Source organism: Pygocentrus nattereri, chromosome 1 (genome assembly GCF_015220715.1).
Source record: "Pygocentrus nattereri isolate fPygNat1 chromosome 1, fPygNat1.pri, whole genome shotgun sequence".
NCBI classification, from domain to species: domain Eukaryota; kingdom Metazoa; phylum Chordata; class Actinopteri; order Characiformes; family Serrasalmidae; genus Pygocentrus; species Pygocentrus nattereri.
The window spans coordinates 10,005,972-10,019,468 of NC_051211.1; the positions used below are offsets into that span (position 1 = coordinate 10,005,972).

Consider the following 13,497-nt stretch of genomic DNA (forward strand, 5'->3'; position numbering starts at 1 on the left):
GAGCTGAAGAGGAGAGTCCACGCTGTGGACCTCGGAATCTGAAGGATCTGGAGAGATTTTGTATAATGGTCCTTAGCGGTCCCTAGTATAATCAGAACCCTAGCCATTCGTTCTCTGTTCTCATTAAGTACTACAAGGGGTCTTAAGTTTTTCACTCACGTTTACACCTGTATAAATGTGATGCACCAGTAAACGTGATTTTAATTTGATTTGATTTTAAGCATATTAGGAGAAGATTCAGGTTTGCAAAGGGAGGCTGTACAAAGTATATGAAGGGTGCCAATAATTATGGCACACATACACTTTAGAATGTTTAATTCCTACATGATTGTACTTGCCCATGTTTACCAGGGCTGGCAATATTTGTGGTTGACACTATATGAGGAACACTATAGCCATAAATAATAAAGAGATGATCTTGTTTGTCAATAAATATTCAAGGTGAAGACAAACCAGTTCCTGAATATTTTCCATAAAAGCAGAGTGAAAATGCTTTCTGCACCATGGTGGGGGGGTAATTATTATTATTTTTTAATGATAAGAAAATATTACTTATCTGATATTTTGCACAGGCCAAAATAAGATAGGAGAGCAATTTCTGTGACTTTTTCCGTATTTGTAGATATATGATGCTGACCTTGAACACAACACTACATTTTACTCAACATGCATCCTGTTGGGTCCAGGGGAACATGCAAACTCCACATAGACCATAGGATGCTGGTCACCCAGCCAGAGAATCAGAGAATCCTCCAACTCTGAGTTTGAACCATGTGGGGCTGAAAAAGCGAAAAAAGTATAACACCTGTGCAATACAGTATGAAACATAAATGTAAAGACACTAGTTTGCACATGTACATGTGCATTTAGAAAGCCGGGTCTTTTATTTTGAAGAGTAAACACTGCATGAGTTAGTTACTGGAAATGTTAACACACACACACACACACACACACGTTTTCAAAGCCGCTTCTCCCTAAGGGTGGAAATGTTAATAATGTAAGATAAATTATCATAATTTGCCCGTTTAATTTTAACCATAGCTGAATCTAAAATGTAAATTTTAGATTAAATTGTGTTTAAATTGTGTTAATATGTTTTGACAATGAATTAACCTATTCCCTACATGTCAGGAAGTTTCTAAAAGTTTAGAAGATCCCTTTTTCATCACAGATTTGTTCAAGCCGTGTCACGTGCAGCTTTTTTGTTTTACGTTTTAATTTAAACACTTTTATTTCCACATTTTTATTATATAATTCTGACGTAAGGCGTCGTAAGAGCAACGCGTGACGCATGTATTTCAAAATAAAAGTCCGAGTTTAAAAGACGGGTGCGGTAGCCGACATGAAATTGAGTGAAATCGTTTTGAAATAAACGTGCTTGGCGAGTCATGATAGGGATATAAAACAGAATTTGGGGGATAGTGGAAAGGAGCATTGCAGTGGCAGGTGTACTGAGCAAGACTATGACCAATTTATTTAGTGTGGCAACAGAATATGACATGTCCTCGAGTATTACGCCAAGAACATGTACAGGTACAATGTAAGGTACAATTTTAAATAAAAAAAATATATTGAAATAAAAATGCATTAACAAAAATGTTAGCGTTATACCTTTTGAGGTTATTACTTGTAGCAACGTGTTGAAGCAGGCGGTGAACTATATGCCAGTTTGGGATTATATAGACCAAAACACACGTGAAACGTAGACTGGGGGGCTGGACTAGATATGAGGAAACTCTGAAAAATGAAAGCTACAGTTTTATGCTTTAATATGTTTTGAGTCTGTCTGTATTTCTGTCCAGTGTCTTATGAAGAAGTGCTGCTCGGTGAACTTTTAATTTGTCTCCGAGTTGGCGCAGCAGCACCGCAACCGGAACTGTGTGATGTCGAGCCTGCGGTAGTCTTGAGAAGACATGGGGGTCAAAATAGAAATATTTCGGGTGAGATATTTTGCGCTCCTCTATCGTTATTAAGGTTTACGTTTGACGCTGAAGAAGATCTCAAAACTGTATTAAATATGTCAGAGAATATGGCTAGAATCCCCCGTTCCACCTTAAATGCTGCAGCTTTTCCATTCTGGCTCCTGGAACTGCACCGTTTAAGGTGGAACGTTAAATTCGAGCCAGAAGTCAACCTGAGCTTCGAGAGCTACTCAGTCATTTTTAAGGTTTGTGTTCTGCGTTTCATTTCAATGCTCTCTTTCCAGATGATGCTCTATCTGTCCTTCCCAGTGACGATGTTCTGGATATCCAACCAAGCAGAGTACTTCGAGGAATACATTGTGAAGAGAAAGGTCAGTAGGCTGACTTACCTGCTGAGGGATTGAGGTCAGAGCTCATCAAACCTCTCCAGGTTATCTGTTCCGTTTCCTAGCACTCCTGTACCGTGTAAACAAGGCCTGTATAACCTAATGTAGTTATTCAGGCTGGTGTCCCATTCCAGAATGAAAGATATTCTGTCTAATTCAGTTTTTGACCTGTAAACAAAGCAATTTAGAGGGATTTGATGAGTTCATTTAAGAGAAATCCACAGGCTCTTGATTTTTTTACTGCAGTGGTGATAGGGAGCATGGGAAAGACTTTCCACATCATTAAATAAAAATAATTTTAAAAAATCCACCATCTAATTATTCATTTTCCTTGATGAGATTTACTTTGTCATTATCACGAGATACTCGGTAATTATTTTGAAATACTAACTAGAAAGCAGCCAATGAGTAAGCGTCTCAGAATGCGATGGTAACTCGAATAATATATTAGAATAATAGAATAATATTGTCGCATATAATAATAATAATAATAATAATAATAATAATGGCATAACAATTTATTTGTAAATAATAAATAGGTGCTGAATCTATTTTATGTGGCAGGAGTGGACTTTCATAGGAGCATGAGGTTTACAACACATATTAAAAAAAAAAAAAACCCAAAACTGTGAACCCATATGCATCCTCTGAGGTTTTGTATGCAGTGTTTATATTGGTAAAATAGTGTGTAAATCCAAGAAAGAAAAGTTGTTCACACACACACACACACACACACACACACACACACACACATATATATATATATATATATATATATATATATATATATATATATATATATATATAAACTATAACTTTTAGAGGCGTTCAGCTCTTCACACGTCTGGTTCCTGCCACCGCTATGAACAGTTCTCACTCCATACGTTTCTCTGGAATGGAGCGCTTCACATCAAATCACGCTGATCTTATTGTAAATATTGTCCAAAAGGATTTGAAGTTGTCAATCACTGGTGACATTAAAGTTAAGTGTAGTTTAGTCTAGTGGTTTTCAGACTGGTTCTCAGTACCCACCAGGAACCTCTGGGCGGCCCGGAGGAGTGGTTTGAGAACCACTGGTTTAGTCCAAGACCACGTAATCCATGTGCTGGTAGCTGACTCCTGGTCACCTGAGGTGCAGGTGTACTGGGTGCTGGAACAGCAGTCAGTATTTCCAGTGTCTGGGCACAGAACCTTTGCTACAGGTGTCTTGAAATTTATTTCAGGTAAAAGAACATGGTCTAATTGTTATGTAAATGCCTGACCTCGTAATTATTTTTTACAAAATGATGCAGTGCATCATCAAATCTCAAATATCATCGGGATTTGATTAGATTATTTTGGTAAAAATATTCAGATTCAGATCCCTTTTTAAAAACATGCTGAATAAACACATTTGGCAGAAGAGTGTTATACAGATTAGTGTATATAGACAATAAAGACAATATGTTTGAATTTGGATTGCGAAAATTTTAAAATAACAAATATTAAAAATGAGAAAATACTTGATTGAACATTATAATAATCAGTCTTAACATGCCGGAATTGATGCAGTTAAATTGCCACGCTCAGATCAATGAATTAAGCTTTTGTCAATACATATTTATGCACCTCATCTAACCCAGGATGGCAAAGATAGGATAAAATACTACGTTTTGATTATATTGCTGACTATTGGTCAGTCTTTGTGACGTGATTAACTATAAGCCCGTTTTATTTTGACTGATATTATTTAGTTTATTTTTTGCAGTAGGTTTATTTGCACCATGCAAATGCTGCAATTCTTTAAAACATCCACAGATCCCTCATTAGAAACATCTGAGGTTCATTTATGTATCGTTATTGCAAAGGCCAATATTAACATATTCTGCAGCATTAATATGCCCTTGTTCTTTACATTTCCTTTTTCAGAGGGAGATCTTTCCACCAGATGAGAAAATGCATGTAAGTACATCACTAATTGATTTCATTATGGTTCTAATGGTCACAACATCAGCCTAATATTACAATTATTAGTGTGATCATAATCCTGCTAGTCTGAACTTTCTCTTTCGGAAAACAGAGACAAGAGCTGGAGGAGTTTAAGGAGCGCATGAGAAGACGACAGGAGCAGAAGATGTTGAAACGTCTGGGCATGGAATCAGAAAACACAGTAGAGAAGGAGTGATGTCTCCAAACCCCAAACAGAAGGGGCCAAGTGGCAAAGCTAATGGAGAGACCATGACAAGCTTGGGCTTGGCGCTTTAGTCAGGGGTCACATATTATGGAGAGTTGAGTGTACCTTTTGAAAAATCGCAGCAAATTTGCAGTTTTATAAGTATAAATGCTTTCAAAAACACCAAACCGTACTATTTGATTTCTTTTCAAAGCGTTCAACCTGAACATTCAGAATACATCTGAAGAACACTGGCTTTGTTGTTGCTGGATAATATATATGTATTTATTTTTTTATTATTAAATCAGAATGAGTGCATTGATTTTCATATTAACATGTTTCATTAAACTTTGATTTTGTCACCATTAACAAGGCCAAAGTTTTCATTTGTACCTGTGTTCGCTGCATTGCTGCATGATACATATTAAATAATGTATTGTGTATATAATTTTTAAATAATGTCAAATAATTTTTTAAATTAAACTCAATTTTCAATCCTTCAACTTCATTTTAAAAAAGATCATTTAATAATAAAACATTGAAAACGTTTCTATGTTAAAATGTATTAAAAACAAACAAAAATATTATTTTTCGCAATTGAAATTTAGTGCTGAGGGTTTGAGGACAGCCACCTCCCAGTAGAAGCATCCTACAAATTATGATTGCATATATTTAGCTTATTACTGACTCGGTTCATGCTTTGGGCTTAAAACATCATAACAAAATCACTGTAAACATCTACAAAAGTTTGAATGCTTAATGCTTTTTTAAATAGTTTTGTTTTAACTGTGCGACCACAGTTTAAAGTAATGAGGAAGAATAAACTAAATACCAGTTGTCTTTAAATCTAGACATTGAGTTCAGCTGTCGGGGTAACTGACTGGCCTCCTAGTGTCATACTTTCCAGTGGATACAAAATACAGGACTGGAATCCAGAATCTGTGTATTTTGGATTTGAAGGCATCTGGTACAAACCTTTGAGTGCCCAGCAGTGCTGCCAACTTACATGTTAGGGATCCAGATAATAGACAGAGGGTGCACTACTGAAACCAACTACTGAAACTTCAACTGCACTACTCACAGAAATATTACCCATAGACTAACACTGATTTAAACTGATTTATGTAGACTTACACTGATATTACCCATAGACTTACACTGATTTACATAGACTTACATTGATTTACATAGACTTACACTGATTTACATAGACTGACACTGATTTACATAAATTTACACTGATTTATATAGATTTACACTGATTTACATAAATCTACACTGATTTACATAGACTTACATTGATTTACATAGACTTACACTGATTTACATAAATTTACACTGATTTATATAGACTTACATTGATTTACATAGACTTACACTGATTTACATAAATTTACACTGATTTATATAGACTTACATTGATTTACATAGACTTACACTGATTTACATAAATTTACACTGATTTATATAGACTTACACTGATATTACCCATAGACTTAGACTGATTAAATGCTAAACTTCAGTGAACCTGAAAAATCCTAATGCGATTTTATTAGATCTGTGTGCTTTTTGACACAAATAATAATAATAATAATAATAAAAAGGTTTGCATTCTCAGGACCTCCATGCTTTTATTCTGTGAAGTGGGTGTATCTACGAACAAGCAGCTGAAAGGAGTGAAATCATATTTACTAGTTAACCGTCTGGTAATGCGAGAGCACCTGAGCACAGCTTACTGGGACAGAAAGGTCCAAAAAAGGTCCAAAATTACTTAGAAACAAATCCAGTTCCATTAACTTCCATTCAAAGTTTATTTTTCTGAAAAGTTACCGTTTTGGAGATACCCGTTGTTTTTTTTGTTTTTTTTCCATCAGCGATGAAATGCAATGGCAATGTTATGCTAGTGCCCAATAAATGGCACTGTGTATTCACACTTCTGTGCTAAGTTTAATGCGACATCTAGCAGCTCTACTTCTTTATTTAAAGCCTGGTCACCATCTTCAGCTGGTTGTCAAAACTAATCACACTTAGCTAAACAGCTACAATGTTTTTTTAGTAATTTATTTAGTCATTTTAGAACAGCTGCTTAAGTTCTTTATTGCACCTGTTTTTATGTTCTGCAACAAGTGCCCATTTAGTGTGTAAGCTAATGTAATGTAATGCTTTTTGAGCATTAGAGCTTCCTTTTGTGAGGTGAATGTTTCATCTATATAAAATATCATCTCAGTTATAAAAAGCTTAGTATCCCACCATTAATCATCAGCAGGGACTGCGTGGAGAGGGTGGCAGACTTCCGCTTCTTGGGAGCCCACTTCAAGAACCTATCCTGGAGTGTGAACACCTCTGAGCTGCTGAAAAAGGCCTGGGAGAGATTCTACTTCCTGAGAACACTCAGGAGGAACAACATCACACAAAGACTGCTGGTGACCTTTTACTGTGCCTCCATTGAGAGCATACTAACATACTGCATGCGCGTGTGGTACACCAGCTGCACAGCGGCTCAGAGGAACGCACTCCAGAGGGTCATCAACACCGCCCCCAAAAGATTGTCGGCTGCCCTCTTCCCACACAGGACCCCACAGTTCCTGTTGTCTCAAAAAAGCCCAGCCCTAGGGCAGTCATGGGCTGGAGGTTAGGGAACCTGTGACCAGAAGGTTGCCGGTTCGACCCCCATTGCCGACAGCCCATGACTGAGGTGTCCTTGAGCAAGACACCTAACCTCCAATTGCTCCCGGGCGCTGTGGAAAGGGCTGCCCACCGCTCTGGCCAAGTGTGCTCACTGCCCCCTAGTGTGTGTGTATTCACTAGTGTGTATGTGGTGTTTCACTTCACGGGTGGGTTAAATGCGGAGGTCTAATTTCACAGTGTGCGACACAGCTTTGTGTTTTATAGGCCAGAAGTCATCGTCAACTCTGTGCACGTAAGGTGTTTGCATTTGAGTCCTGGATGTGTAGACTCTCTGTGTGAAAGGTCAGTAAGTGTGTACAGAACAGTTAGTTCTGACCGCACAATCTGATTGGCTGAAAAAGCGTCCTACTTTTGTTGTTCCTCCCTTTAACCTAACTGATTTGATCATTTTGCTGCCTGCCCACCTAAGCAACCTCAAATACCCCCTCACTGCACCATCTTGCGTTGTTGGAATATCCAGCTATTTTTGTGGCTTTCCCATTTAAACAACAACAACAAAATGGAAAATGTAATAATTCCTGCATCTTTGGTATTTCAGTAACATCCAGACTGATATTTTCACATTGAGAGACTAGAAAGCCACCCCCCACCCCCCCTTCTGATGATGTATCTTGAAGGTAGAAGGGAACATTGGTGTGGTGTAGTGGGTAACAGTTCTGCCTTCTATGCTGTAGACCTGGAGTTCAATCCCCTGCTAGGATGTGCACCGTACACTATACCATTAAGAGTCCTTGGGCAAGACTCCTAACACCAGTTTCACCTACCTGTGTAAATTGGTCAAATTGTAAGTTGCTCTGGATAAGAGCATCAGCCAAATGCTGTAAAATTTAAAGCTGGATTTTTGGGGTGGGCTTTTTTTCTCAGTCTTTAAATCATCATCACAATGGAGTGGTTTACTCAAGTGGTCACCTGCCCTGGTCCTGGAGATCCTTCCTGCAGATGCATCAATTTTAGGTGAGAACTAGATGTAGTGTGGAAGTACTGGTTAACTCAAATGACAGAAATGGCTCACCAGATGACAAGCAAGTTGACACATAATGCATGCTGGGTATTGTAGTGAGAGAATGCTGATGAATGAAAACAAGAAAACAATTGAAAAAAAAACAAACTGGTGTTTGTGAAGAGGATTAAGTGGAGATATAATGCTGACCGAAAACAAACAACCAAAAAACAACAAAAAACAAACCTATAATAAAATAAATTATTAAGCTCTAGTTTTAGGGCAAAATGACCAAAAGTGATGGACCCCTTTTGCCTTGAACAAAAGTGATGGACCCCTTCAGATCTCAAAAAACAGTTGCTAAACATACAAGTAGAGGAGGGCAATATGGCAAAAATATTACATTGCAATACTCGTAATTTATACGGTGCACGATATGACACAACACTTATTTTTCAGATCTGATCAGTTGGAACTGAGAAAAAGAACCAGCCGTGCTATTTTTAAAAATACCATTAAAACTGTGAATACAATCATTTTCATTCAGTACTTGGCACACTGTGTTGCACTAACTCCAGTTAAGTGGAACTAGTTTTCCTCTTTTAATAACGACACATGTAGTTGGTCAGTGTTCTATAAGTACGGTATGTCCAGAAAAGCAAACTGTATTGTACCGTGACAGAATTGATCACAATAACAGTATTTATTGTTATATTGCTCAGCCCTAAGCAAGACTGATGTGCATCTGAGCAGTTCCTTTTCACTGTTAGTATACAAACTGAGCTTCACTGATTATTTTAGCCCCACAACTAATGCCCTCATTCATTTATGTAGATATGTAAACAGCGCAGATTGTAATGAGTGTCATTTCACATAGGGAAATCATACAGAAAGGTGAGGGAAAACATGTAAAAGTCTCTTTTTTATTATTAAAGACATCATTTTGTGCTAGATTTTGTGCTCTTCTTCTATTCCTATGTTTTAGCAGGTGGGCTATGTCGACTTAAACCTCTCTGAGTTTGCTGACTTTGGATAGGTTATGCAACACTGCCTCCTACAGGACTACAGGAGTACTAACAAGCTGGGCATCTCCATTCTGAAGGTCAAGCTGCCTTCAGGTGTTTGTTTGTTTGTATTTTTAACCCTTTAGTGTCCTCACCAAGAAAAAAAAGAAATGGAAAAGCATTTGTTTGGTGCAATAATAAAAACTATTGGTGTGTTTTTTTAGTGTGGCATACATGTTGAGTGACTCATTGAGTGACTCAAAATGTGCTCTACCAAATATTGTAAAATTAACTTTACTCTACTTTGCTCCACAGGTTGGAATACAGATGCACCTGCTGTCAGGAGACCCCTGTTTTGAAGTGTGATGACATTTTACACAGTATATGGTGTTTTGTTAAATGTTTTATTGCAAATGATCGTTTTACAAAAACATGACAAATGACATAACAAAAACAGAATAAGGATGACAGGAATACAAACTATAAATACATGAAAACATAAATAACTATGCAGTGTATGAGAGAAAAAGAACTACGAGACGATCAAAATATCATAATACGTTTTTACACTTTGAGGCTTTTCATGTCCTTTACCATTTTGTGGTTTTTAATTAGTGTTTATATTTTGTTTATTTTTTTCCATACACATGCAGACACTGATATGAACAAACAGACTATTGACGTTGTATGAAGACATCTATAACCCCACACTGCACAGGCTATTTAAGTATTGAACCCAGTGAAATGATCAGTTGTACTGGGTTTTTAGTTGCTTACCTACAATGTCTCAATGTGGATTACAAGCGTAATTCAGCTCAATGACGAGTTAAATCTATGAATTCATTTTGGCTTAAATCTGAATATCTTTGTCTCCGTTGTCAGTCAGGCAGCTGTAAACAAATCCCTCCACTACGATTGGCCCTTGGAATTGGATAAGAGGCCGCTGCCAAATCTACATCCACAGGGTCCTCGTCAAGCGCCGCCGTAACGACTCATGAGGGTGCTCATGAGTGCTCCTTTGAATATCCAAATGTGTAATGGGACACCTTACTGACTTGTGGCCCTCAAAGGCCCATGCAAATGAACACAGGTTCATCCACAACTATCAGGATTTTATCAGTTGTTTTCTGACGGCCATATTGCTGCCTGCTCTGCCCACCATGACAACAATAAACCTTTCCAAGCGAGACACAGCTGATGGACTGAAAAAAATGTTTGGGAAGTTCACAGCATTTATTTTAAAAGTCATTCACAAGCTTTCTTGAGACATTTAGCAGTGCTTAAGTGAAACCTCACAAACAGCCATCTGTTTGTTTATTTTGTCAATCAAACGGCCCCTTCCTGTCAAAATAGTTGGTTTTAGGTCACATTAAGCGGCGAAACACACCTGGTCAAGACCAGCCCTGACTGTCTGTAACATGAAGGTTGAAGAAGACATGGAAACAGGATGCAAGTGAGAGTCTTTTGTTTTAGTACAGTCCATAATGAAAACAAACAGAATCCACAAAAATCAACTTGCCTAAGAAAGAAACAAAGAACACTAGATAGCAAGATACTAAACTAGAAGAACACAAAGGGCTGGGGAGAGCAAAGAAAACGAAAGCCAATTTCACACCAAATGTGATGAAGCTCACTTGATAAGCTGTAACAAATCCATAAAGATTTTTATTTTACACTGGACATGAAAACAGTTTCTGTTTGCGCTGCTTTTTCATGCAATCCAAATGTCTTTATTCATGTGAACAACTTACTTGCTGCTGTGACTGCACTTGGCCTTCTCACCATGTGATGAACAGCTACACGAAGAGGGGTTCACAATATTGACCTACTCACTGGATTTCTATCACCTTGACAAAGAGTTAAAACTAGGACTGTTTATTTGTTTATAGCCTGGACTGAGCGATATGGCAAGATTAATTTTTACTGTATGTGCCTGAAAACTACTAGCATGCTGTGCATGAAAAATAGACTCAAAGTGTATTTTTATGCTTCATGCATATGTTACCACCACAGTAATGCACATGCCTGGTGTGTAAGGCTATTTGATTTATATTATAGCCTATTGTGCAGGGAGTGTCGTGTGGCACAGTGACTGTGTCTGGTGTAAATGAGCTTAAGATCCAACAGTGTGACTACAACACAAGAACCAGGGGTATAAATACAGGGACAAACAGAACATGAAAGACCTGAGCACAATTACAGGGTGGTGTAACAGACAAGACACAAGTAAGACATAAACAAAAGCACATGGCTAAGTGACATAACAGGCTAACCAACAAGAAGGAAATGCAGACAAACATAGAGCTAAGAACTGGAAACATCACACTAACCTAATTTTAACATGATAAACCAATTTATGCTCTGGCCAGTAGGGGGTGCTACTCAACCTCTACTGCACCCAAACTCCGCCTACAGTATTACCATGTCGCTAATAATAGAGCCCTGCTGGTGACATCCAGTATAAATAAAAACAGTAAGGCTTAGTACTTAGGTGTGGGAACTAGATAATTAAGTCATGGCCACAACTTGCATGGGAACGAGATCATGTCTTAATAAGCTGTGGTCAAGGCTTAATTATCTCATTCCTACACCTTACTAAGATGGGGCCACAACTTAAATGTCTTGCTCTCACACCTTACTAAGTCATTGCCATGATTTTATAATGTTGTTCTTACACCTTACTAAGTCATGTCTATGACTTAATTATCTGATACCCATGCCTTACTGAGTCGTGGCCATAACTTAATTATCACAGTCCCATGACTTACTATGTTGTGGCCATTACTTAATTATCTTGTTCCCACACTTTACTAACTCTTGGTTGAGACTTATTTATCCCACAGCTTACAAAATCATGGCCATGACATAATTATGTCGTTCCCATGCTTACTAAGTTATGGCCATGACTTAATTATCTTGGTCCCATTACTAGGTTTTAGCCCCGCATTATTTTTGTCTATTCGGGATGTCCCTGTATGCTAATACACAAAACACAGTAATCATTTTACTGTTTTGCAGCTGTTTGTTGAATGTACTTTATGCTGCACTTTCTCAGGCCCTCTCTGCAGTCTGCAACGGAGCTCTGACACTCTGGGGACAAACGTATCACATAACTTTGATCTCGGTGCACTTTGAAACGCTATACATCCAACTGTCAGCCCTTAATTTGACTCCCTATTGATCAACTCTGTATCATCCTGCAGGTGTATCAGCTGAAAGCCTGGAATAGCAGATGGAAATCAAAGATGGGCATCTGGATATACCCTGTGATCAGAGTGCTGAGGCCCAGGAGAGGGGCCCCGGTTGCAGAGCAGTTAACCAGGGTAGGCCACTTAAGATTGGATGCCTGGGATGTAGTGGATAGTCTGTGTTTAGAGAGCTTTGGCTGTGTAACTGATCTCCTGCATGCACAGGAAAGTACAAACTTACTACAGAGAGACTGTAGTGACTGCTACTGTAAGCACAATACAAACAGATCTGCTATATAGATGCTGTATTTGCTGCCATAAAAGAATTGCTCAAATGTTGTATGTTGTTTTTTGTGATGATAACTGATACTCATCAAAAAGTATGCAAATGTAGTGTCAATGAAAAACACAAAAGTAACGACAGAAATGATCAAAACATTTCTTGAAATAAAATTTTGTTTTATTAACATACAATTAAAGTTAAAGGGACATTTAGGCCAAAATAAAAAATGCAACAGCTACATCTGTTGTAAACATGCCTACTCTCATCCTACAGCAGTTTTGCAGTAGTCTGTCATTTTACGTGGCCGACCACTTCGTGGCTGAGTTGCTGCCATTCCCAATCGCTCCCACTGTGTTATAATACCACAGACAGTTGACTGCGGAATATTTAATAGTGAGGAAATTTCACGACTGGACTTGTTGCACAGGCGGCATCCTATCACAGTACCACGCTGGAACTCACTGAGCTCCTGAGAGCAACCCATTCTTTCACTAATGTTTGCAGAAGAATGTAGATTGTGAGGCCGTGAAGGTCTGAAGTTCCTCCTCAAACTACTTGCTTAACTTGACGATGTTTTGACATGTATCCAGATGCAGGGCTTGTCCTCTGTGTTAGAAAAGACCCTTGGAGTTGCTCATAAAGAACACAGGAACAATATGGAAGACATTTTATTATCAATTCCATTAAAACTAATAAGTCTGTGCAAATAAATGTATGTTTGTTGTGTTCAAATGAAATGGAGAACTTCTGCACTACTACAGTTTTGACTGTAGCCCTCTGACTCACTGCTTTTTCTCCGACAGAGATGACCATGATGATGACATGAATCATCTGGTCATAATGAAGTAAAGAGATCTGCCAGATTCTGTTGCGTTCTTACTTTTAAACATGTGCTTTACGCGGTGATACACTGTATGCAAAAGTCTGAACACCC

The 13,497-nt window shown here is 38.1% G+C and overlaps 1 protein-coding gene across 1 annotated transcript; it reads left to right on the forward strand.

Annotated features, from left to right (window-relative positions):
* Positions 1 to 1,831: 1,831 nt before the first annotated feature.
* On the forward strand, positions 1,832 to 4,829 carry LOC108429623 (protein PET100 homolog, mitochondrial). The gene is made up of 4 exons (XM_017701489.2): positions 1,832 to 1,940; positions 2,207 to 2,293; positions 4,217 to 4,249; positions 4,368 to 4,829. Exons 1-4 carry the CDS (start codon positions 1,914 to 1,916, stop codon positions 4,470 to 4,472), a joined length of 252 nt encoding a protein of 83 aa, XP_017556978.1. The 5' UTR covers positions 1,832 to 1,913; the 3' UTR covers positions 4,473 to 4,829.
* The last annotated feature ends 8,668 nt before the right edge of the window (positions 4,830 to 13,497 follow it).